The 26806-nt window shown below is 43.0% G+C and overlaps 2 protein-coding genes across 7 annotated transcripts in view; one reads left to right on the top strand and one right to left on the bottom strand.

Moving 5' to 3' along the window:
• ENTPD5 (ectonucleoside triphosphate diphosphohydrolase 5 (inactive)) overlaps positions 1-26414 on the bottom strand; it is a 47661-nt gene extending 21247 nt beyond the window's left edge. The window contains exons 1-2 of one of the 6 annotated variants that reach the window (XM_080647612.1): positions 6790-6848; positions 5344-5400 (exon numbers count right to left, since the gene is read on the bottom strand). In XM_080647612.1, the coding sequence (XP_080503738.1) occupies positions 5344-5382 (39 nt within the window). In that variant the 5' untranslated portion in view covers positions 5383-5400; positions 6790-6848. Of the gene's footprint in view, positions 1-5262; positions 5401-6789; positions 6934-26341 lie in introns of those variants that run through there. The other 5 variants (XM_080647615.1, XM_080647613.1, XM_080647617.1 and 2 more) reach the window with 5 other exon arrangements.
• A 182-nt stretch (positions 26415-26596) lies between these two features.
• Positions 26597-26806, top strand: part of BBOF1 (basal body orientation factor 1) — a gene marked incomplete at its 5' end in the record, with an annotated part of 34421 nt that continues 34211 nt past the window's right edge. Inside the window, one exon of the mRNA XM_080657053.1 lies at positions 26597-26655. Coding sequence (XP_080513179.1) covers positions 26597-26655 — 59 coding nt within the window. The remainder of the gene's footprint in view (positions 26656-26806) is intronic.

Below are 26806 nucleotides of genomic sequence, written 5' to 3'. Positions count from 1 at the left end.
GACACCTGTGACCAACAATGTTGACATGGGCTTGCACATGCAACCACATTTCAAGGAAATAATAAACTTAAAACACTTAAATAGGTCATTATGGTTTTTATTTTCTTTCTTTTTCATTCATTATGGTTTTTAAAACATCCTTCACAGGTTTCAGGCCATGTTATCCCCATAAGAACTTAGGGCAGATGGACAAATTAACACAGAGACATTCAATAACTTGCTGAAAGTAATAAAGCAGGTCAATGGTGAGATTATTATTATTAATCTCCGAGAGGAAGGATGAGAGAGATAGAAACATCAATAATGAGAGTAATTGATCTGCTGCCTCCTGCATGCCCCCTACTGGGGATCAAGCCTACAACCTGGGTATGTGCCCTTGACTGGAATTGAACCTGGTACCCTTCAGTCCACAGGCCAATGCTCGATCCACGGAGCCAAATTGGTTAGGGCAATGGTGAGATTTTATCAGAAAACAGTCTTTACTGTTGCCAACCTTTCTTTTTCCCTGATTCCAAAGTGCCTCTCTTCTGGCAAGTTACTCCTATATTTCTTAATGTGTCCTTAGCAAAGGCATAAAACTCAGTACTAGTGCTCAGCATTCTTTGTTTTGAATTTGTGTTACCATAGGTTGAATACAATTGATAATGAAAACCTAGAGTAAGGTGACACAGAAAAATGTCTCCTGGATAGGCTGTATTTTCCCCCAGTATTAATGAAGAATGCTATATCTATCCTCTAACATTTTTTAATCCTCACCTGAGAATATTTTCTTCATTGATTTTTTTTTTAGAGAGAGAGTGGAAGGGAAGGAAGGCGTAGGAGGAGATAGTGAGAGAAAAAACATCTATGGGTTGCCTTACACACTTGCTCCGACCAGGGCTGGGACCAAACCTGCAACCCAGGTACATGCCCTTGATCGGAATCAAACCTGAGAACCTTCCGTGCACGGCTAACACTCTATCAAGCATGTCAAACTCAAGGCCGATGGGCCATATGCCTCTGTTGCACTGAGCACACTGGACAGGGCTATCCTCTAACATTTAAGGCTTCCTTAATTGCCCCTATGTACTTTGCTCAAACATTTTTTAAATCATTTTTTTTACTTCTCACTTACAGTGGACATATAATATTATATATTAGTTTCAGGTGTATATCCCAGTGACTAGACCTTATATAACTTACTAAGTGATCATCCTGATAAATCTCATACCCATTTGACACCATACATAGTTAATAGGATATTATTGACTATATTTCTTATGCTGTAATTTACATCCCATGACTATTCTGAAACAACCAATTTGTACTTCTTAATCCCCTCACCGTTTTCCCTCATCTTCCCAGCCATCCCCAAATTTGGCAACCATGACAATGTTTTCTGTATCTATAAGTCTATTTCTGTTCTGCTTGTTTATCTCGTTTTTTAGATTCAATTGTTGATATGTATTTATTGCGATTTGGTTACTTTTTATCTTTCTTCTTCTTCAAGAAGACCCTTTAATATTTCATGTAATAATGTTTGATGGTGATTAACTCCTTTAGCTTTTTCTTGTCTAGGAAGCCCTTTTTCTCTTCTTCCATTATAAATGATAGCTTTTCTGGGTAGAGTAATTTTGGTTGTAGGTTCTTGCTTTTCATCACTTTGAATATTTCTTGCCATTCTCTTCTGGCCTGCAAAATTCTGTTGAGAAATCAGCTGATAGTCTAATGGGAGCTCCCTTCTAGGTAACTAACTGCTTTTATCTTGCTGCTTTTAAGATTCTCTTTATCTTTAAACTTTTGCATTTTAATTATTATGTGTCTTGGTGTGGGCCTCTTTGGGTTCATCTTATCTATTTCCTTCACCAGGTTAGGGAAGTTTTCTGTCATTTTTTTTCAAATAGGATTTCAATTTGTTTGTTTTTCTCCTCACCCAAGGATATTTTTTCCATCCATTGATTTTTAGAGAGAGAGTGGAAGGGAGAGGGAGAGACAGAGAGAAACACCGATGTGAGAGAGATACAGTGATTGGTTGACCAGAGCCGGGAGCCTGCAACTGAGGCATGTGCCCTTGACCAGAATCCGGAATCATACCCAGGACTCTTCAGTCCACAGGCCGATGCTCTATCCACTGAGCAAAACTGGCTAGGGCTCAATTTTTTAAAAAATATATATTTTTTATTGATTTCAGAGAGGACTGGAGCGGGAGAGATAGAAACATCAATGGTGAAAGAAAATCATTGATCAGCTGCCTCCTGCATGCCACACACTGGGGATCAAGTCCACAAACTGGGCATGTGCCCTGACTGGGAATAGAACAGTGACCTCCTGGTTCATAGGGCAACACTCACCCACAGAGCCACACCAGCCAGACTGTTTTCAATTTTTTGTTCTCTCTTCTACTTCTGGCACTCCCATTATTCAAAGTTGTCCCAGAGACTCCTTATACTATCTTCATTTTTTTTTGGGGGGGGGGTTGGGGGAGGAGGGGAATTCTCTTTTCTTTTTGCTGTTCTGATTGTTTTCTGCTTTCCTTATATTCCAAATCTCCGACTTGATTCTCTGCTTCATCTACTCCACTGTTGACTCCCTATAATGTATTCATTTCAGTTAGTGTGGTCTTCATTTCTGACTGGTTTTTATGTTTTCTATCTCCATTTTTATGTTTCCTCCCTCTTTGTTGAAGTTTTCACTAAGTTCATTGAGCATACTTATAACCAGTGTTTTGAACTCTGCATCTAGTAGATTGTTTCCATTTTGTCTAGTTCTTTTTTTTTTTTTTTTTTTTTTTGGTGTCTGGTTCTGTTCTTTCCTTTGGAACATGTTTCTTTGTTTCCTCATTTTGGCTGCCTCGCTGTGTTTGTTTCTATCTATTAGGTTGAGCTGCAACATCTCTCGGGCTTGGTAGAATGGCCTTATGTACTAGGTGTTCTATAGGGTCCAGTGGCACAGCCTCCCTATGCACCTGAGCTGGGCATTCTAGGTGCACTGTTGCGGGAAGCCACTGCTTTGCCAATATTGTCATAAGAGTGCACCAAGGGACGCGGAAGGCCGATGGACCTCGGACGTTAGCAGGGCTGTGTTGAGATAGTGGTGGCTTGAAGCAATTTCTTGACCTAATAGCCTCAAAGTAAATGTTTACTGAACCTTACTGATCTTTATGACCTTAAAGATGGTCTGTCTGCTACCTGTTTGCTATGCTTTACTGAGCGCAAGATGTGTATCTAAAATTGAATAAAAAGCAGGTAAGGCCAGGTTTGAGTGTGCCTCCCCAAGAGACGTCTCCACCTGGCCCCCCATGCCTTCTAAATTCATATTTCTTGTCTATGTTTTCATTTGTGTGTTGGCCCCTTCTTCAGATCCTGAACCCCTGCCACAAAAGGTTGCGGCACACTGTACTCTCCTACCCCAGCCCCAGGTGGGCTGTGTACACCCTCCTGTGTAGTTGAGCCTTGATTGATGTATGCACAACAATGGGAGGGATTTATCCCCCAGGGCCGTGGTTGGCAAACCACGGCTCGCGAGCCACATGTGGCTCTTTGGCCCCTTGAGTATGGCTCTTCCACAAAATACCACGTGCGGGTGCGGTACAGTGCGATTGAAACTTCGTGGCCCATGCGCAGAAGTCAGTTTTCGGCCTGGGTGAGTCTATTTTGAAAAAGTGGAGTTAGAACACTCAAGGGGCCAAAGAGCCACATGTGGCTTGCAAGCTGCTGTTTGCCAACCACAGCCCCAGGTCAATTAGCTGCAAGGATTGTGGAAGATCACCAATGACTGTGGAAGATCAGCTGTGCAGGGCCCACCCCACAGAGCAATACTTACTTCGGCGGGGCTTGGTGCCTGCTGAGTCCACCTCTGAAGTGTGTCACATGTGGAGGTGATTGGGTAGTGCTTCAATGTGGTCTGAAGCTGTCCACTGGGTGCACTGACTTTGGGCCTCCCAGGAGGTTCAGGCCAAGGCCAGCTGCTGCCTGGGGTCACCCACTATGAGCTACAAAGTGATCTGCAGATGGCTGCTACTTGTGCTGGGCTTGGAGGTGCCCTGACGAGACCAAGCTGCAAACCAAGGTTCCTGCTACTAGTGCTGGACCTGTGGCCACTTAGTGAGAGGTATGGGGCACACTGAGGCCAGCTGCTGCTTGAGAGATTTTAGGAAAATTTGAAGCACAAGCCAAAACAGACCATTCATGTCGAAAAGCCACTGGAAACAGTTTGGGTGGGCCACAAGTTGGGTGGAGTAGGGTTCAAGGAATCACCAGGGTGGGGCAAAGAGTGTGAGCCAGGTTGATGGAAAACTCAGATATGGCTCCCTCATGCTGCCTCTGGGGAGGGGTTCTCAAAAAAAGAACAATGGCCTCCGCTGGCACTTTAACCTGGAAGAAAGCTGTCACCCAAACTCTCGCCCTGTTGTCAGATAATTCAGTTCTTCCCCTTATGTCCCTGGTTCCTTTCAAGCTGCTGCCCCAGCACTGGAGCTCAGAGGGAGTGAGACCAAGGTAGTCCAAGTGTGGGCCCTTTAAGAGGCAGTCCTCCATCTCACTCAGCTATAATCCTTGCTGGTTTTTACAGTCAGAAGTTATGGGGATCTCTCTTCTAGGTACTAGAACCCTGGTCCGGGGGGCTGGGTGTGGGGCTGGGACCCCTCGCTTCTCAGGGGGGACCTCTGCAGCCAAGATATTCCTCCCAATTTTTATCCATTACACATGGATATGGGACCAGCTGTTCTATGTCTCACCCCTAGTACCAGTCTTAATACCAGTCTTAATGTGGCTTCTTCTTTAAATCCCTAGTTATAGGATTTCCATTCAGCTAGATTTCAGACGGTTCTGAATGATGGTTGTTCGGTAGTTTAGTTGTCATTTTGATGTGCCAAAACAGTTTTTTGGGAGGTTTTCTTATCCAGCTTTATCTCTGAAATTCATCTTGTATAAGCCATAGTTACTGGTTAAACAAGATCTAATTCCAAAGTCCCCATTTCCCAGTCCCCTTATCCCTAACACAATACTCGGTGTAGTTGGAATACTGAGTGAGGATTTTTAATCATACTTAAGTTTGTTGATCTCCTATATCAAAATGTATCATTCTCCACAGATGACACATAAAATAAAAGCAAATTAAAATTAATTGCATTTGAATTTTAAAGTATTTAAAATAGAGTTGTTCTGAGATACTACAAAGGCAGAGTTAGAATTATCAGTCTGAACACTCTTCAAGGTTGAACTTCTATCCTGAGGTTAAAAATCAGAGTTATTGGTTAGGAAAGGAGAATTTTTAGAATCTTACACAAAGGAAACTTCATCCCAGGAAATCAACCACTGAAACCAGGGCCTGGCCAGATTCATACGCACATCTTAAATTACTCACTCTGGCTGATTCTTCTTTTACAGAAAATAAGCTGGTCATGTAGATCAATCTAAATAACTGAAAACAGAAACCACCTTTAGGATTCTCTGAGCATTAACAGATCCTGGCCTTGTCCAGAGCTCAAACCATATTCAATACCTGATCCCTTTTCTCCCCCAGGAAGTGTATTTAGGGACTTTCCAGTCACCAGTCTTCCCCCCTCTCCATGAATGATGTACAGCAGCTTCTTCAGGGCTCATTCATATTTTCTCTATTATTATTGTTTCTGAAAAACCTTTCCATCTTCTATTTCCATTAAGCAAGAATTTGCCTTTCAAAAGAGATTTCAAAAGGAAAAAATGCATACTAGGTATCCTTTTTCATGGAGTGAAAACTGCAGTCAAACCAGGTGTTCAGTGTACTAGTAAAACTAAACAGATATTAAAGAAAGCAAAAGATGAACACATAAAATGCCTCTTTTGCTCTCAACCCCACCTTCTAACACCACTTCTAATCTCATTTTTTAAGATTAGCTACTTTAAGAATGGTAATAGAAAGGTTTACAATTTAGAGTACATAGAATAGTGTCCTATTTACATGACACCAGCCTGCACAGCTTGCTCATTCTCTTTAGTTTTTGCTCAATTGCCACTGATTCTCAGTGAGACCTTTCTTGTCCACTCTATAAAATGCAACCCACCCAGTCACATACACATCTACCTTCCTTCCCTGTTATATTTCTCCATAGCACGTCTCATCTACTAATGCACTATATAATTTACTATTTTGGGTGTTTGTGTTTTTTTTCATACTTTCTGTTCCCCCTTCCCAATGTGAGTTATACACAGGCAGAAATATCTGTTTTGTTCAATGATGTGTTCTTGGTGCTGGAACATAACAACCACAAAGTAGGTGTTGAATAAATACCCTGAAGGGAAGAACAGTTTCCAATAGCTCAGGGACTGAATCTCACCCACTTAAGAAGAATATAATAGCTGACTTCTTTCCAAAAGGAGATTACCTACCCTTTGGAAGACCAAGATTCCAAACTTCCAAGGAAGAAGTGTTTCTCCAAATGTGTCCATTATATTAAAAGTTTTATATGCTACTGAAAATAATGTACATAGTCAGGTTTATTTTGTATAAATTGGTGAGTATATATCAGTTTATTTAAATCCACTACTTTCAGAATTGGTCTTCTCAATATCTCTTGCTCTCTATCTCCTATTCACTCCCAACAAAGCCTCATCTTCAATTCTTTTCATTGAGACTTTGGTGCCAGCCAGTGTTTGTCACTATGCTCATATCCTTCTAAAGTCTTTTCAGTGTATCTTTGTCTCTATAGTAAACACTATTCTTCCCTAGTCTGCCTCTCCAGAGCTTCACTTCTGGATTCCCTCCCTCCTTGTCACTCAGAGCCTGAGAGACCACAACCCCACAGGACCCATGTCCCATCTGGGTGCTCACCTGCTCGCGTGCCTGCCTGTTCCCTGTGACTTCTTGCTTTCCCTGTTGGTTGCCTTTTGCTCTTTGCTCCTATTTCAGCTCTTCTGAGTCAAGCTACCTTCATGAAGCACATTCACCTTTGTGCTAGTTTGCAAGTAACTGTGTGACATTTTGCTAACTCACTCCCTTCTTTATCTTTCACTCCTCCCTTATCCACCTTTTTTCTGGGTACACAATAGTCTGGTTCATCTACTTTTATGATAGTTAAGTGCCAACCAGTAGATTATTGCTTATAGGATAGAAGTTGCTCAGAAACTGAATTCTGTATTCTTTTTACACAGGAAATTAATTACCCACTAATGAATGTTTTACAACGTTATTTAATAATGTTATTTTTAAGAAGGGAAGATGGCTGCCGACGGGAAGGCAGACTGCAAGATAGTCTGTGAGTGAGAGAACAAAGGGAGTGTGTGTGGTCGCACGGGGAGTGTTTGTTGGTGAGTTGAGGGACAGCTATACTCCAGGAGACTGTCCGGACGGGGTTCCCCTGACCGGAAAGCCCCCACGGCTGCTGGGTTCCCTCCCGGAGTGACCGGCTCTGCTGCAGAGACTGCACCATCTTGAAGGGGAAAGTGGATGTTATCGGAAGCCTGAAAATCCCAGGAATCTACAACTACAGCACCCAGCGAACAGCTGCGAACCTGAGAACATTGGTCCCCGAGTGGCACGAGCACACGGATTCAGAGGAGCTCTGCACCCCCTCATGGAAAGGTCAGATTTCGCCTGGGATAAGGAGAGAGAGAACTACATAACCAGACACCTGGAGAAGAGAGATCATGGGGAGCCAAAGAATCAGCCCACATATGAAAGAAAAGGAGGCATCACCAGAAAAGGAAGTAAACGAAATGGAGGCAAGCAACCTGTCAGAGAAAGAATTCAGAGAAATTGTCATAAGGTGGATGAAAAGAATAGAAGACAAATTTAAAAATATGTGTAAGAACCAAGAGGAAATGAAGAACCAAGAAGAAATGAAAAATGACATCGCTGCTATAAAGAACTCAATAGAAAGCATCAACAGTAGACTAGAAGAAGCAGAGGACCACATCAGTGAGCTAGAAGACAAGGTAGGAAAAAATACCCAAGCAGAGCAGCTTCTACAAAAAAAAAAATTAAAAAGCAGGAGGAGAGCCTAAGGGAACTTTGGGACAACACGAAACGAAACAACATCCGCATAATAGGGATGCCAGAAGGAGAGGAAACTGAGCAAGGAATAATAATGTTATTTTTACAATTACAAATACGTAACTATGTAATGTTATTAAATCCTTACTAATTCATGTTTTTACAACACAGTCCAATAACAGAGAAGTTAATAGTACTCCTGATAGCTTCCATCCTTGAAATGAGTTTAGAAAGCTGGGCACTGAATTGTCTAATTGATAAGCATTTACTGAGTATCAAATATATAACAGACAATGGGCTAACTTCTAGATACAAAAGAGGAATAGATATGGGCCCTTTTATTGGGGAGACTTCAGCTTGCTAGAAGAAACAGAAAAGTAAACTAATAGCTATAATGTACTGTGGTAAGTTCTCTGAAAGAGGCACAGTGTGTGACAGAGACAGACATAAGAGGCAAGTAACTCATCCTAGAAGGGGAAGGATGGAGGTGGGAAGGGAGTGGTAGGTTTCTTTTTTTTTTTTTTTAATATGTTTTTATTGATTTCAGAGAGGAAAGGAGAGGGTGAGAGAGATAGAAACATCAATGATAGAAACATCAATGATGAGAGAGAATCATTGATTGGCTGCCTCCTGCATGTCCCCCACTGGGGATCGAGCCCACAACCCAAGCATGTGTCCTTGACTGGGATCAAGCCCACAACCCGGGCATGTGCCCTTGACTGGAATCTAACCTGGGACCCCTCAGTCCGCAGGTTGACTCTCTATCCCCTGAGCCAAACCAGCTAGGGCGGGAGTGGTAGATTTCTTAAGGGATGAGAGGCTTGAGTCCTGAAGCAGAGGTAGAAATTAACCTGGTGAAGTGACACAAAAAGAATTCTGAGAGCTTCAAATATTAAAAGAGTTCAGAATGACTGGAATATAAAGATGCACCAGAATAGAGGGCAGGTGTGAGAAAGGATGGTTCTGAGACATTGAAATGTTTCAAAATGAGTGAACTTGATTTTCTTACATGTACAATACCATGGTGACACCTGACTGTTATTTATGTCTATTTCCTCTCTAAGCAAGTATCAATATTGATTGACTTAAATAAAATGACACAGTATTCCCTAACAGTGGAAAATAATGAAATGGGATAGATGACTAGCAAGGTCCACCCGAAAGTCTGAAAACAGTGAAATGTAAAAGTACCAACTGCCAATTTTTCTGAGCTCCACAGTAAAGTTGGCTTTAATAAAGTTAAAAATTAAACACAAATCAAGTTTAAAATGTAACTGGGATAAAATTTCTAAACTATGGGAATGGATTAGTCAATCCAACCAGAGCGTAAGTTAGCCAAGCAGAGCCAAGCCAATGTAGTTCTAATAAAGCAAATGTGTGACAGATTTTAGCACAGTGAGCACTGCCTCCCTTGGGGATATGACTTAGCAACTACATACCAAATACCAACGGCCAGAGCCCTGGGACACCTTGCTATCTATCTGAAGGGTGTCTAAGGTGAAGGTACATATCGTTCGTATTTCTCAAGCCAAGTAGTGAGCCTGGAACATGTCAGATGTCAGTCAATGTGTCCAGAATGGACTTGGTATAATTGGAGTAATGGTATCTGCAGGAGCATTGGGCAGAGAGTACCCCCTTTCCCAGGATCTTATTATGGCAAGTATCATATCCTCAAATCCCCATTATCCTCCACCTCGGCCCATGGATAGGAGTACTATTCCAGGAAGCCTATTTACTCAGATATTAATTCATTCGTTTAGCCACTCCAGAACTTATCAGTTGCCTAATGCTATTCACAAGTAGAGCAGACAAAGATGAACTGTCTTAGACCTGCCCTTTAAGAGACTAAACAGGAAAAAAGTATCTCTGTAAAGTTAAAATGTGACAAGTTACCATGTTCTGAGATTTCAAAGCAAGGAGAGATTACTTCCAGCTGGGATGAGCAGAGGCTTTGTGAAAGAGGTGGCACCTGAGAAAGGGAATTAGGACAGGAGAGGTGCTTTTGGGGGGAGGAGGGGAAACAATATAAATCAAGACATGGATGAAAAAAAAAAAAAAAAAAAAGAGGATAGGGCATGGGAGTCCCTGGGGAATAGTAAACAGATCAGTTTGACTAACTATAGGAAATAAAGTTGGAAAGGCAAATTGAGATCAGATAGTAAAGCACCAAATTCTCAGTTAAGGGGGGGAGGAGGGGGGGGAGAGAAAGAGAGAGGGAGAGAGAGATATATCTGTTGCTCCACTCGTTTATGCACTGGCTGGTTGATTCTTGTATGTGCCCTGACCAGGGATCAAACCCACAACCTTAGAATATCAGGATGTTCTAAACAACTGAGCTATCCAGCTAGGGCTCAGCTAAGGAGTTTAAATTTTACTCTGCAGGTGATGAGAAACCATTGGAGATTTTGAGCAAGGGAATGTCACAAATATGACTCTAACAGTTACATGTAAGAAAGATTGGGGTGGAGAGCCTTGGAAAGCTCCATTTGTCTAATTCAACAAATGTCTGCGGATGCCTACTAAGTATTAGGTGCCAGAAAATTAAAAGGGAACACACAGACCTTTTTTATTCAAGATACTCAAAAGTATGGCAGAGGCGACAGACACACACACACACACACACACACCTTTTAAGTTAATCAGAAAAATGCTAAAGGAGCCTAAAGCACAGGATTTACTCTACCCGGCGGATTAAGAAGGCATCATAAGATGACATTTGAACTGGTCATGAAAAATGAAGAACAGGTCCAGCCGGGTATGGCTCAGTGGTTGAGCATCAATCTCTGAACCAGGAGGCCATGGTTTGATTCCCGGTCAGGGCATATGCCCAGGTTGCAGGCTGCAATGCAGGAGGCAGCTGATCAATGACTCTCTCATCATTGATGTTTCTTTCTCTTTCTCCCTCTCCCTTCCTCTCTGAAATGAATACATATATTTTAAAAAAAAAGGAAAAAGAAAAATGAATAACAGTAACTATATAAATAATGGAGACATGTGGACAAAAACCAGAAGGACTTATAAAAAGGTGAAAACAGACAGTAGGGAAATTATGAATAATTTGATTTCATTTTTAAATTTCCTCAAGAATCTGTCATGTGAATTTGAGACACAAAAAAAGAAGTAGACTATAATGGAGGAGGGTATGGAAAAGGAGGGTTAGCATTTAATGCCGATGAAAGACTGTGACCAAAGGAAAACAATCTGAGATAATAGCAGCTAATATTTATTGAGACCTTAATACTTGCCAAGCACTATGTTAAGTATTTCACATGGATTACCTCATTTAATCTCACAATACTACTGTGAAGCAGATTCTATTATTAACACCCCCAGTCAATAAATGAGAAAAGTGAGGCTTAAGAAATTAATTTAAGACTACACAGTAAGTAGTAAGTGAAAAGAGCCAGAAATCAAACCCAGATTGTTTAACTCCAGAGTCCATAGTTTTAACCACTAGGTCACCCAGGAAGGGTCATGCAGTATGGCTCTAGTGAAAGATGAAAATGGCGGTGAGGAGGAGAGCATAGAGCAGAGACGAAGCTGGAAAGTTGACTGACATCTGAATGTGAAAGTCTTACAGCAGTTTCATCTCCTTCCTTTACACGACCAAAAGCTTCTGATGTTTCCTGCTGGTTCTACCTTCATTACATTTCCAGAACCTGAGTTTCTGACCACTTCCATTGCTACTACCTTAGCCCAAGCTACCATCTCTCATGTGGTTTACCCTAATATTGTCCTAACAGATCTCTGCTTTTATTCTCACTCTTTATGAGTCTATTTTTAACAAGCAACTGAAGTCATCCTTTTAAAATATTAGAACATGTCTCTTTCCTCTCCAAAATTGAGCAATTGCTTCCAATTTCCCTCCAACTAGCAAGGTCCCAACAATAGCCTTCATGGATCCACCTGCTCCACCTTCCTCACCATTACCTCTCTGAACTCATCTACTAAGGTTTCATCTTACTCTCCCCACACTGACCTCTGTACTTAAGTCACACATGCTCCTGCATCAGGGCCTTTGTTTGGAACAATCTTTTCCATACATCCACTTGATATATGATATATTCCTACAACTCCTTGAAATCACTGTGCAAATGCATGCCACTTATTGAGGCCTATCTTTAATACTGTAACTCCCCCCCCCCCGCCCCATTTCATGTGCCATCTCCTCCACCTATTTTCTCAATCCCCTCTACTCTGATCTACTTTTTCTTCTTTCCATACCACATTCCAGATAGCTTATTTATTCTGTTTATTGTCTGTGTTCCTCTGACAAGAATATAAGCTTATTGAGAGGAGGAATCTTTTTTGTTTATTGATATAGCCCAAGCACCTAGAAGAGTGTCCAAAGGTGTTCAATAAAAACTGACAATAGCCCTGGCCAGTTTGGCTCAGTGGATAGAGCGTTGGCCTGTGGACTGAAGGGTCCTGGGTTCGATTCCTGGTCAGGGCACATGCCTGGGTTGCGGGCCGGTCCCCAGTGGAGGGTGTGCAGGAGGCAGCTGATCAATGGTTCTCTCTCATTGATGTTTCTCTCTCTCTCCCTCCCTCTCCCTTCCTCTCTGAAATAAATAAAAAACATAAAAAACAAATTTAAAAAAAAAACCTGACAATAGACCCTAGCTGGTTTGGCTCAGTGGATAAAGCATCGGCCTGCAGACTGAAGGGTCCTGGGTTCGAGTACAATCATAGGTACATGCCTGGGTTTCGGGCTCGATGCCCAGTAGGGGAGTGCAGGAGGCAGCCGATCAATGATTCTCTTTCATCATTGGTGTTTTTATCTCTCTCTCCCTCTCCCTTCCTCTCTGAAATCAATAAAAATATTTTTTAAAAAAATAAAAATAAAAAAGGGAGAAACAATACTTTCATAGTTAGAGTTCTAAGAGAATATAATTGATTAATTCAGCAATTTTCAACCTTTTTCATCTCATGACACACATAAACTAAAATTCTGTGGCACACCAAAAATATTTTTTGTCCATCTGACCAAAAAAAAACTTTAATTTTGATTCATTCACACTGGATGGCTATTGGGTTGGCTGCTGTCATTTTTTTATTTGACAATCTAAGGGAAAAGAGGTCAGTGCCCCTGACTAAACAGGTGTTTTATGTTTTAAAAATTCTTGCAGCACACCAGTTGAAAATTGCTGAATTAATGAATACCTAAATCCAGTTATATTGTTTTAGAAGAAACTATATTTTTATTTTTCTGAATCTATTAGTTGTATAGCTAAATTGAATTTCTTTAAAGACTTTCAAATCATTAAACTTATGATAAACTAACTTTCAAAAAAAATCTAAAGGACAATAAACATTGCTTATTGTCCAAATCCTTTTCTATTTATTAAACCAACAAATATTTGAAGACGTTGTACATTAGTTATCTATTGCTACACAACAAATAACCCTAAAACTTAGTGCTTAAAACAATAAACATTTATTATCTCACAATTCCTGTAGTTCAGAAATTTGAGAGTGGCTTAATTGGACAATTCTGGTTTAGGGTCTCTTCTGATACTGGGCCTGCAATCATCTGAAGGCTTCACTGAGGCTGAGGACCCACCTCCAAGATGGCTCACTTAATGGTTGGCAAGCTGATGGGTGAATGTTGAATGAAAGCCTCAGCTGTTTCTCATGCAGCCTCTCCATAGGGCCTTGAATAACTTCACAACATGATTGGTGGCTGGCTTCCTCCAGAGTGGGCAATTCAAGAGAGAGCAAGGCAGAAGGAGCAATGTTTTTTAAGACTTGGCCTTATTTATACACTATCATTCCCCCCATATTCCATTGGTCATACAGATCAAACGTGGTGAAATATGTGAGGGGACTACACAAGGGCATGAATATAAGGAGGTGAGGATCATTGGGGGCCATCTTAGAGACTGCGCTACAGTAAGTTACATACAGTATTTGCATGATATTTTATGTTCAGCTTTTTTGCAGTTTATTTATATTTCTATTAACACAGCTTACATACTTCTTATTTTAGGAAGTATATATTATTGCAAAGATATTAACTCTTAAAAATAAAAAACAATATGGACTTTATTATTTTTTTAAAAAAATACATTTTATTGATTTTTTACAGAGAGGAAGGGAGAGGGATAGAGTGTTAGAAACATCAATGGGAGAGAAACATCGATCAGCTGCCTCCTGCACTCCCCCTACTGGGGATGTGCCTGCAACCAAGGTACATGCCCTTGACCAGAATCGAACCTGGGACCCTTGAGTCCGCAGACCGATGCTCTATCCACTGAGCCAAACCGGTTAGGGTAACAATATGGACTTTTAACGTCTCTGAAAATATCATGTCCCACCATTTGAAGCTTTTCACTTTTTCTGTTACTGTCACAAAATCTTACTTAATGAAAATAATTAATATCAGAAAACTCACACAATGTCCTCTGTGTTCTTATGAGAGAAAATAAATTTAAATACTTTAAATAGAAGTCAGATATATTTACGAAAGAGTAGGAATAAAAGAATCATCAGATTGAAGATTATAGATACCAGTTAATAACTGAATAATAAACCTAACAGTGAAATTAAATACTAAATCAAGGAAGATATAGAGTGAAAATATTTATATTAACAGAATAGCAACTTCTTTCATGCTACATAAAGAAAAAATGTTTCCAATCATACAATAGTAGCATTAATACTTAAGTACCGAAGAGATATTTGGTAGAAAGAGACAACAACTAGAACAGAATTGAAAACCACTGAAATTTTTTATAACAAATATTTTTCAAATATCAACTAAATAAAAGGTTTATTAAAAATCAACTTTTAGCCTTAGTTGGGTAGATCAATTGATTAGAATGTCATTCCAATATGCCAAGGCTGCAGGTTTGATCCCCAGTCAGAGCATATATACAAGAAGCAATCAATGAATGCATAAATTAAGTCGAGTAACAAAATCAATCTCTCTCTCCTCTCTCTAAAATTAATAAGTACTTTTTTAAAAATAAACTTTTATTAGATCATTGCCAAGGAGCTATGCTGAGACCTGGAAACTACAAGAGCAGAGACTGAATAGGAAGAACTTCCCAACATGAATTGTCTCATGCTGGTGAGAGGAGGATTCTTACCCCAAGGGCTAAGCCCAAATCTAATTCACAGATCAGAAGGATGGTTATATCTTTTAGGACTCTCCACCCCTAAGATCAAATACTCTAAATCCCAATAAAGGAATTAGGATTGATGCATTGGTGGTTACCAATAAGTATAAAATTCTTTCCTATAAACAGATAATTTATTTCTGTACTTCATCACATTTTAATCAAAACATCATTAGACAGCCCTGGCAGGTTTGGCTCAGTGGATAGAGCATCGGCCTGTGGACGAAAGGGTCCTGGGTTAGATTCTAGTCAAGGGCACATGCCCGGGTTGCAGGCTTGATCCCCAGTGGGGGGCATGCAGGAGGCAGCTGACCAGAGATTCTCTCTCATCACTGGTATTTCTATCTCTCTCCCTGCCTCTCTGAAATCAACAAAAATCCTATATAATAAAACCCTAATATCCAAATAGACTAAACAGTGGAACAACCGGTCGCTATGATGTGCTCTGACCACCAGGGGGCAGACGCTCAACGCAGGAGCTGCCCCCTGGTGGTCAGTGAGCTCCCACAGGGGGAACGCCCCTCAGACAGAAGCCGGGCTCATGGCTGGCAACCATAGCGGCGGTGGTGGGAGAGGCTCCGCTGCAGGTGGGTGGTAAGGAGTGAGGAGTCCCAGACTGCGAGAGCCCCCGGACTGCGAGAGGGATGTTTGACTGCTGGCTTAGGCCCGATCCCTGGGGGGTCCTGGACTGCAAGAGGGCATAAGCCGGGCTGAGGGACCACTCCCAGTGCATGATTTTCATGCACCAGGTCTCTAGTATATTTATATTTTAAAAAATTATTACACAAGTGTCAAAAGGCCCATTCTGTACAATGAAACCATTTGAGTGTTATACAAAATGAGATCAGGTAGTGCATGACTTCACTCTTCACTGTTTGGGGTTTGACTTAACTATAATATTCATTACATGGGGAAAGCTGTTGCTATCAATGCCTCTCATTCGTCACAAGTCACAAGCTGTTCATTAAAAGTGAAAGTCCTTTAGATTAAGAAAACACTATCAACTGGGAGGAGGTTAATAGTGCCCCAATGAGCAAATATAATGAAAACCTAAGGTCATAAACTATCCCTACCTCCAAACACATATTGATTGTGGGAGGCACTTATTGCAAAAGACTAATTGCTATTTGTCACAGTTTATACTGGAGTTTTAGGGAAGAGATGTGAAAACATATTTCCCCTTTCTTGTTATCAACTAAAAAATAGCTACTGCTTCAAATATGTTAAATTGAAAAAGAAAAATATGAGAAAGACTGAAAGCAAGTGTAGACAGCGCCTGGGAAGGCACATGGGCATTCTTTAATTATTGTCAGCTGAACCCAAGGCGACAGGCAAAGCCACGTCTTGGATACACATTTACCAAAAAGGCAGATGTGTTATCAGCACTGACTCTTACCTTTGCCCAGGAGTTGAGGAGTGTGTTTTTGATATGTAAATCCAGTCAAGCACCAGGAATGCTCAGGCCTACTCAAGAATGCAAATAATCTCCTTGGTCTTGACTTTTGGTGAAACTTCCTGGTATTTGGGGGTATAAAATAAACTCGCTGGATTGGCTCTGGGTCATTGTCTCTCCAGCAGAAGAGGGCAGTGGTCCCACCCAGTTCCCAGCTTTTTCCTTCTATTTTGTGTCTTGTCTCTTTCTTTCTTTTATTTTTCAACCCCCAGCCGCCCCTACTCAGGAACTGGACCCGCTCTCTAGCTGTGCTGGATGTGGAAAGAAATACCTACAGAAAGGAATAAAATCAGCAACAACAAAAGAAGGAAAGTCAGACTCCAAAAGCTAGTGTATATTTCTGTGTAAATGTATGGGAGGGCAGTGACTAAGGAGTTAATCCATAAAGTATACAAAGTCTATTTATGCACTTTCTGCCTATGAAGAACTCAAATGCCAGTTGTGTTTTCCAAGTGTAATCAAGAACAGCCACTTACTATTACATGTATGAGTATATGGTTAAAAGGGACCAAGTCAATCCCAGTCCTAAATACACATCCACAAGAATTGAAAACAGGGATTCAAAGAGATATTTCTATGCCAGTGTTCACTGCAGCATTATTCACAACAGCCAGAGGTGAAAACAAACAAAATAAACAAAATGATGTGTAAACAAAGTAATATACATGTAGATACGATGGAATATTATCTATATATATAAAACCCTAATTTTCAAATAGACTGAAACGCAGAACCGAACAACCAGTCACTATGACATGTGCTAACCACCAGGGGGTGCGCGCAGAACATGGTGGGCATTGGCTGCGGCAGGATGGTGGAGCAGGTGAGTGGGGGTGCCAGACCAAGGTGGGGCACCAGTCGCTGTCATGGGGGCGAGCCTCTGGTAGTTACTGAAAATTCTTTGCTCTCGCACGCCCTGGTCCCGCCCGGCACTTGCACCTGCTGCCAGTGCTAGCCCCACTCACACCCGCTGCCAGCACTGGCCCCAGAGCGCCAGCCCCAATCACCCCTCAGGGCTTTTCCACCTCCCCCTGCTTCTGAGGGGCGATGGGGACCAGTAGCCACTGCTCACACCTGCTGCCGGTGATGGCCCCACTCAAACCCACTACCAGTGCCGGAGCCGCTGCTCACACCCACTGCCGGTTCCGGCCCCACTCACACCTGCTGCTGGCACTGGCCCCAATCGCTCTGCACTGTCAGCGGGTGCAAGCGGGCCAGCGCTGTCAGCACATGGGAGTGGCTACAGCTGGAGTGGGGCTGCTGGCAGAAAGGGGACTAGAGGCCACAGCAGGAGGGTCCAGGCGGCAGCAAGAAGGATGGGCCAAGGCCCACCCCTGTGCCCACTGCAGCCTCGCGGCCCACAGTTCCTTTCAAGGTGCATGAATTTGTGCACTGGGCCCCTAGTCCTATATAATAAAAGCCTAATATGCTGTGTCTGGTCATCCAGTCGTCCGTTCAACCAATCAAAGCGTAATATGCTAATGATATGCTAAGGCCACTCAACCGCTTGCTATGATGTGCACTGACCACCAGGGGGCAGACAGTTGACTGGTTGACCAGTTGTTATCACGTGCACTGACCACCTGAGGGAAGACAGTCAACCAGTCACTATGATGGGCACTAACTACCAAGGGGAAGACGCTCTGACCAGTAGGTGAGCTTGCTGCTGGGGTTCGGCTGATCCGGACTGAGCTAGACAGGCTGGACACGTGCTGGAGCCCTCCTGCAGTGCCTCCCCGGCTAGCCAACCTCTCATGTCCCTCCCTGGCCCCAATCGTGCACCAGTGGTGTCCCTCGGCCTGGCCTGTGCCCCCTCGCAATCCGGAACCCCTCAAGGGATGTTGGAGAACTGGTTTCAACCCTATCCCGCAGGCCAGGCCGAGGCACCCCACCGGTGCATGAATTCGTGCACTGGGCCTCTACTTTAGCTATAAAAAGGAATGAAGTTCTGACACCTTCTACAACATGGATAGACCTAGAAAATGTTATGCTAGCACTAACCAGTTTTGCTCAGTGGCTAGAGCATCGGCCTGTGGACTGAAGGGCCCCAGGTTCGATTCCGGTCAAGGGCATGTACCTTGGTTGTGGGCACATCCCCAGTAGGGGGTGTGCAGGAGGCAGCTGATCGATGTTTCTCTCTCATCGATGTTTCTTACTCTCTATCTCTATCCCTTCCTCTCTGTAAAAAAATCAATAAAATATATTTTAAAAAAATGTTATGCTAAGTGAAAGAAGCCAGACACAAACAGACAAATATTATATGATTTCACTTAAATGAAATAACAAATAGGCAAATGCATTAAGAGAAAGTAGATTAGAGGTTTCCAAGGGGTGGGGGAGAGAAAAATGAGAGCTATTACTTAACAAGTCCAGAGTTTCTGTTTGGGTTGATAAAAAAGTTTTGGAAATAGTAATTATGGTTGTGCAACACTATGAATGTAATTCATACTACTGAATTATACACTTAGAATGGTTAAAATGTCAATTTTTGTTATACATATTTTACTGTAGTAAAAAAAAAATTAAGAGCAGAGGGAACTGAGCATTTCAAATATAAGACCATAAGCAGAAAAATGGTGGCTACTATTTCAAAAGAGTAACAGTTATGACAACACTCTTTCCCTGAGCTAACACCTCAGCACACAGCCAATTACAATTTAAATTCTGAAGGGTAGTACTGATACTCAGAAAATATTCTTTAGCATTTGAATTTATATAGTATCGTCCATTCTTTCAGAAAGAGAAAGTTAAACTTATCTATGCAACATAAGCCTGAAAATTATACATGCAAGAGAGAATTGAACAATGCTATAAATTCCAACTACAGGGCAAACATTTTAAAGAAAAATCTTCTTACATTTTGTTGACTACAACTTAAACACTTCTCTAAGGGACTTTCGGTCAAGATGGTGGAGCAGGTAAATGCTGTGCTGGCCTCCTTCCATGACCATATCAAAATTATAACTAAACTACAAAACAACCATCCTTTAGAACTGCCTGAGATTAGCTGAAAAGAAGTCCTAAAATTAAGAAATATACAGAACAAGCCACATTGAGACTGGTAGGAGGAGTGGCAATTAGAAAGACAAAGTAGTGGTAAATATCCACTCAGAACAGAAAAAAAAAAAATTTTTTAAAGAGGATAATTAAGGGAACTCCAGGACAACATAAAGCACTCCAACATTCAGATCATAGGGGTTCCTGAAGGAGAAGAGATAGAGCAAGGAATTGAAAATTTATTTGAAGAAATAATGACTGAAAACTTCCCTAATACGGTAAAGGAAATAGACAAGTCCAGAAAGCACAGAAAGTCCCAAACAAAATGAAGCCAAAGAGGCCCACACCAAGACGCATCATAATTAAAATGCAAAAGATTAAAGATAAGAGAATCTTAAAAGCAGCAAGATAAAAGCAGTTAGGTACCTAGAAGGGAGCTCCCATAAGACTGTCAGCTGATTTCACAACAGAAACTTTGCAGGCCAGAAGGGATTGAAATAAGTATTCAAAATTATGAACAGCAAGGACCTAAAAATAAGATTACCCAGCAAAATTGTCATTTAGACTTAAAGAAGAGGTAAAGGGCTTCCCAGACAAGAAAAAGGTAAAGGAGTTCATCCTTACCAAACCAGTATTACAAGAAATGTTAAAGGGACTTCTTTAAGTAGCAAAAGTTAAAAAGATAAAAAAATATAAATAATGAAATGGCAATAACTACACAGCTATCAATAGTTACTTTGAATGTAAATGAATTAAATGCTCCAATCAAAAGACATAGGGTAATTGAATGGATAAGAAAAAAAAGACCCATACATATGCTGCCTACAAAAGACCCGCTTCAGATCGAAAGACACATATAGACTGAAAGTAAAGGTATGGAAAAATATATTAAATGCAAATAAAAATGGAAAAAAGCTGGGGTTGCAATACTTTCTTCAGACAAAATAGACTTTAAAACGAAGGCTATAGCAGGAGATGAAGAAGGACTTAGCAATTCCACTTCTGGGTATTTACCTGAAGAAATCCAAAACACTAATTGGAAAAGACATATGCATCCCTATGTTCATTGCAGCATTATTTACAATAGCCAAAATATGGAAGCAACCTAAGTGCCCATTGATAGATGAATAGATACATACAAGATCGTATGTATGGTACATACTATATACCAGGGGTCCTCAAACTTTTTAAACAGGGGGCCAGTTCACTGTCCTTCAGACCACTGGAGGGCTGGACTATAGTTTAAAAAAAAAAACTATGAACAAATTCCTATGCGCACTGTGGGCCCGGGACGAGTCGGCTGCTAAGCAGGACAGGCAGCGGCACCCAGCGGGCCGGATAAATGTCTTTGGAGGGCCGCATGTGGCCCGCGGGCCATAGTTTGAGGACGCCTGCTATATACAATGGAATATTAGCCCATATAATAAAAGGCTAATATGCAAATTGTCCCCTCAGGAGTTCGACAAACAGGGAGTTCGACCACTCACTATGATGTGCACTGACCACCAGGGGGTGGCGCAAAACAAAGGAAGGCCCTGGCTGGTGGCCGGCAGCCAGGGGAAGGAAGGCCCCGATTGGCCCTGATCGCCAGCCAGGCCTAGGGACCTTACCTGTGCATGAATTTCGTGCACCGGGCCTCTAGTTCATCCATAAAAAAAGAATGAAATCTTGCCATTTGTGACAACATGAACAGACATAGAGGATATTGTGTTAAGTGAAATAAGAGAAAGACAAATACCATATGATTTCATTTATATGTACAATCTAAAAAAATAAAATAAACAAATAAAACTGAAACTTATAGATACAGAAAACATTTTTGTTTTGTTTTATTATTTTTAATCCTCATCTAGAGATACTTTTTCATTGATTTTTTTTTTTTAGGGAGAGTAGAAGGGAGGAGGTGAGACAGAGAGAGAGAGACATCAATGTGAGAGAGACATCAATTGGCTGCCTCCCACACATACCCTGATGGGGGCTGGGAATCAAGCCTGCAACCAAGGTACGTACCCCTGACCAGAAATGAACCCCAAATCCTTCAGTCCGTGGGCAGATGCTCTAACCACTGAGCAAACTGAGTAGGGCTACAGAGAACATTTTGATGGCTGCCAGATGGGAAGGGGGTTGAAGGGATGGGTAGAAAATGGGAAGGGATTAACATGTGCAAATTGCGAGTTATTAAAAACGGTCATGGGAATATAAAGTACAGCTTAGGGAATATAGTCAATAATCCTATCTAATAAAAGAGAAACATGCAAATTGACTGTACCTCCACTATGCCCACAAGCCACGCCCACCATCCAATCAGGCGTGGGTATGCAAATTAACCCAACCAATATGTCTGTTAATTTGCATATCCTGACGCAGAGCGAAGACTGAAGACAGCATAAGGAAGCCAAGCCCTGCAGAAGGGAGGGAAGCAGGCAGGGCGGCAGAGATGGGAGGGAAGCAGGCGGGGCAGTGGAGATGGGAGGGAAGCAGGCGGGGTGGCAAAGACAGCTGCAGGAAGCCCTATTCTTGCAGGAATCTTCCTGCAACGGGCTTCTAGTATTGTAATAACTATGTATGGTGTCAGATTTATCAAGGTGATCACTTCATAAGTTATATAATGTCTAATCACTATATTGTACACACGAAACTAATATATTATTGTATGTCAACTGTAATTTAAAAAAAAACTATTTTAAGTTAAAAAAGAAGAGCACCCTGGCCAAGTGGCTTAGTTGATTGGGGCACTGTCCTGTACATCAAAAAGGTTGTGGATTCGATTCCTGGTCAGGGCACATACCTACATTGTGAGTTCAACCCCTGGTCAGGGTGGGTATGGGAGGCAAACACTCAATGTTTCTCTCTCACATTGGTGTTTCTCTCTATTCCTTCCTCTCTAAAATCAATAAAATAATATCCTAAAGTGAGGATTCAAAAAACGAAATAAATAAGCATTTCTTCTCCAGATATTCACTTGGAATCCTACAAATCTTGACATTTTCATTAAGTTTTCCTTTTAAATACACTGAACTCAAAAAAAGAGACACTTCAAACTGGCATCTCCAAACATTTCCCTTCCTCAGCACCACTTGGATTTCCTCTTCTAATTTCCTGTTTCTATTAGTGACATCACATATTTCCTAATTCAAAACTCAAAATCTTCATTATCTTTGCATTCTCCTTTCTCAAATAAAAACTGCCAATACATAATAATCATCTGTATAAAAATAAGAGTGAATATTTAAAAAACAAATTTAAAAATTTTAAGAATAAATCTTTGATCTCTAGGATTTCTTATTCCTTCAGGGATATAAACAAACTGGTTACATCACAATATAATACCTATTTAACAGTATTCTATATTTATATCATACTAGAGGCCCGGTGCACGAAATTCGTGCACGGGGAGTGGGGGTGTCCCTCAGCCCAGCCTGCAACCTCTCCAATCTGGGACCCCTACCGGGATCAGGCCTAAATGGGCATTTGGACATCCCTCTCACAATTCAAGACTGCTGGCTCCCAACCACTGCCTGACTCTGCCTGATTGCCCCTAACTGCTTCTGCCTGCCAGCCTGATCACCCCCTAACCACTCCCCTGCCAGCCTGATTGATGCCTAACTGCTTCCCTGCCAGCTTGATTGCCCCTAACTTCCCTCCCCTGCAGGCCTGGTCCCCCACAACTACTCTCCCCTGCAGGCCTGGGTCCCCCCCCCAACTGCCCTTACCTGCAGGCCCAGTTGCCCCCAACTTCCCTCCTCTGCTGGCCTGGTCACCCCTAACTGCCCTCCCCTGCTGGCCTGATCGCCCACAACTGCCCTCCCTTGCAGGCCTGGTCCCTCCCCACTGCCCTCCCCTGCTGGCCTGATCGCCCACAACTGCCCTCCCTTGCAGGCCTGGTCCCTCCCAACTGCCGGCCCCTGCTGGCCATCTTGTGTCCACACGAGGCAGCCATCTTGTGTGTTGGAGTGACGGTCAATTTGCATATTACTCTTTTATCATATAGGACTAGAGGCCTGGTGCATGAAAATTGTGCATGGGATTGGGGGGGGAGGAGGAAGAGGGTGTCCCTCAGCCCAGCCTGCACCCTCTCCAATCTGGGACATCCCTCTCACAATCCAGGACTGCTGGCTCCCAACCGCTCGCCTGCCTGCCTGCCTGACAGCCTGATCACCCCCTAACCACTCCCCTGCCCGCCAGAATGCCCCTAACTGCCCTCCCCTGCTGGCCTGGTAGCCCCTAACTGTCCTCCCCTGCTGGCCTGGTCACCCCAACTGCCCTTCCTTGCCAGCCTGGTTGCCCCTAAATGCCCTCCCCTGCTGGCCTGGTCACCCCCAACTGCCCTCCCCTGCTGGCCCGGTCACCCCTAACTTCCCTCCCTTGCCAGCCAGGTCGCCCCTAACTGCCGTCCCTTGCCGGCCCAATTGCCCCTAACTGTCCTCCCCTGCCGGCCTGGTTGCCCCTAACTGTCCTCCCCTGCAGGCCATCTTGTGGCAGCCATCTTGTGTCCACATAGGGGCAGCCATCTTTGACCACATGGGGGCGGCTGTCTTGTGTGTTGGAGTGACGGTCAATTTGCATATTATTCTTTTATTAGATAGGAGGATTATATAGGATAGCAGCTAGCAGATGTACAGTTTATGAAATTCTTAAACTTGCCCAGCTGAGAGGTATGGAGGGGACACCGTCTGAGTGTGGGCCAAGAGGCAGGTGATGGACTGCATGAGGTGCTGGACCTAAATCACCTCCTGCTTGGAGCAACGTCGTGCTAACATTTACACTTACCTTGGCAAATATTTATTCACTTTTGTGTGTGTGTTTCTTCTTAAGCTATTTATTTTCTAATGTAATTATTGCTGCAAAGACTATAGGCAATGTATATATAAGTTATGAGTCAGAATAATAAAGCAAATTCTTATGAAAGAAAAAACACAAACTGGGCAAAAAAGAATTACAAAACCAAGTCAACAAAACACTTGGCTTATTCCAAGTTTTAAAAAGACAAGCATTCTAAACAATGAAACAAGGCTGGTTTATTCATCAAAATAACCCTGAAATTTCATAGTAAAACTACCAGAAATTATGGAAGGAAATGCTTTCAGATGAATTGCTAACCTGCAACTTCCTACTGTACTATTTGTACTATCAGATATATCTTACTAAGAGGAAGACTGAATAATAACATCAAGTTTTTTGGCAGAGAATGTAGAGGTTCAGAAGACTATATTCTAGAACTACCTCTACTACACTATGAATCTGGACATTTCTCTTAGTCATATTCAGATCTCAATGGTTTAACTATAAACTCAACCTTACAGTCAATAAAAATGTACTGTATGATAAAATAACTATAAAGTACATACTACAAAATACAAGTAGAAACTACTATGCTCATATTAAGAAATAATCTTGTTACAATCAAATTTTCATGTTTATAAATGAATCCGTAAACTTATGTATAAACAACAAAAATCTTGAACCGAATTTCATATTACAGTTACTAATTTTTAGAATGCATTCCAAATATAGCCTGTGATAGAAGATGCCCTACTCCTTTTCTGCAGGTTATCAACAGAGTGCACTTTCAGAACCTTAGACATACAAAATTAATCATAACTTTATAGATTCCATACCAAGAGGAAACCACTTCAATGTATGGTGATTCACCGTGGACGCACTGGAGTGTGACATACAAAAGAGGGGAAAATGCACCAAAAATAGAGTAAGCCACGATCGTGCTAGCAGATGGTATGTCTAAAAAGATTTTCAGTGCTCATTAACAAACCAGCATGTTCCCTCTAACCACAGAATTGAGAAACCGAAACTAAGTCGATGAAAAAAAAAAGGGGGGGGGGGTGTGGGAGAGCACCAGAGGTCAAAGGCCTCTGGAAAGGGTGTCGGTAATTAAGTTTTCCCCAGGGAAATGGAGAGGGAAGATGCACAATGACGTTTCAAAAGAAATTTTAAATTCAATTCGAAATGGAAGACGTCCCACAGCTGAGCTTCAATCACAAGTTTCCTAACTATTGTCTGGGCACCCAGAATTCCCTATCTGCCTTAATGACTCACTCTCCTTGAATGAAGGCTTAGTCATAGAGCTCCGCCTAGGAAAAAGAACAATACTTTGGAGTACTCCTTTTCACAGGTGTGCTCAAGAGCGGGGTGGGGAAGCAAGAGCTTTCAACTTTATGCAACTACAGAAAAAGGGGCTGCGGACGCATGAGATACTAGCAAGTAGGAATGCGGCCGGTTCTGGGGTTGGCCGTACAGGACAGAATGGGGCCGAGGACCTGACGCCAGGACTCTCCTGAAAGCCCCGTAGCCTCCAGGTGGCAGTACTCGTTTCCTCGCCCGGCTCCCAAAGGCCCGCGGGCGCTGCCCGGCTCCCGGAGGCTGCCAGCCTCACTCCAACCACCGTCTCCTAAAAGTCCTCAACCGCCTCACCAAAAAAAAATGTGTGGCCCCCGAAAGTCCACTACGTGCGCCATCCCTTACAAAATTAGCAAGAGTTAGAAGCCTGAAGAGGAAGGAAGAAACCAAAGGAGTCAGGGCAGGCTCGGGAGAGCCTGCGGCGGAGCACAGTCTGGCGGCCGAGGCCACGCAGGCTGGGCGTGAGGAAATGGGAGGATGCGCAGCAGGGACGCGGAACGCTGCAAAACTGGCGGGGCGGCCGGACCTGTACGGTAGCAAGACTCCCGAGGCGAGGGCGCCTCGACCTCGCGCCGTCTGAGACGCCCGGCCCCAGGACGTCGCGCCGCGGGCTGGGGCTAGCTTGTCCCGGTCTCCCCTCCCAGCCCCAGGAAAGGGTCTGTCCCTCCACTACTCGCACACTCACCGTACGCGCCGCCCCGGCGCGGCCGCCCGCCGCCCTCGGAGCGATCTCCGCCCCGCCCTCCGCGCCCGGCCCGCTGACTGGGCGCCCGCCGCGCGGCGGCGTGGGAGTCACGTCAGAGCGCATGCGCTCTCCGGGCACTAGCAACGGCCGGCGCGGAAAGTTACCAGCCCGGCGTGCTGGTTCCCTTCGAGACAAACCCGGGCTGGGCGGCGGCGGGGAAACCGCCAAGACAGCCCGGCCCTTGGAGAAGCCAAGATGCCGATTAGGGGCAAGAGCAAAGGGAAAGGCAAGAACAAAGACAAAGATAAGAAGAAGTAAGGAGAACCCACTCTGGGGTCCTCTCTCGGGATTCGGGCCTGGGGACCGCAGGGGTTGGCTGACTGACACCTTGCCGCCCGCTCTCCTGGACTTTTCTCTGGCCCTCCCGGATTCTGAGGACAGTTCCCATTGTTCAGAAATTCTCAA

Source organism: Plecotus auritus (assembly GCF_963455305.1).
Source record: "Plecotus auritus genome assembly, chromosome: 1".
NCBI classification, from domain to species: domain Eukaryota; kingdom Metazoa; phylum Chordata; class Mammalia; order Chiroptera; family Vespertilionidae; genus Plecotus; species Plecotus auritus.
Note: the sequence above shows the minus strand (reverse complement) of the source record. Positions and strands in the feature narration are given on the sequence as shown.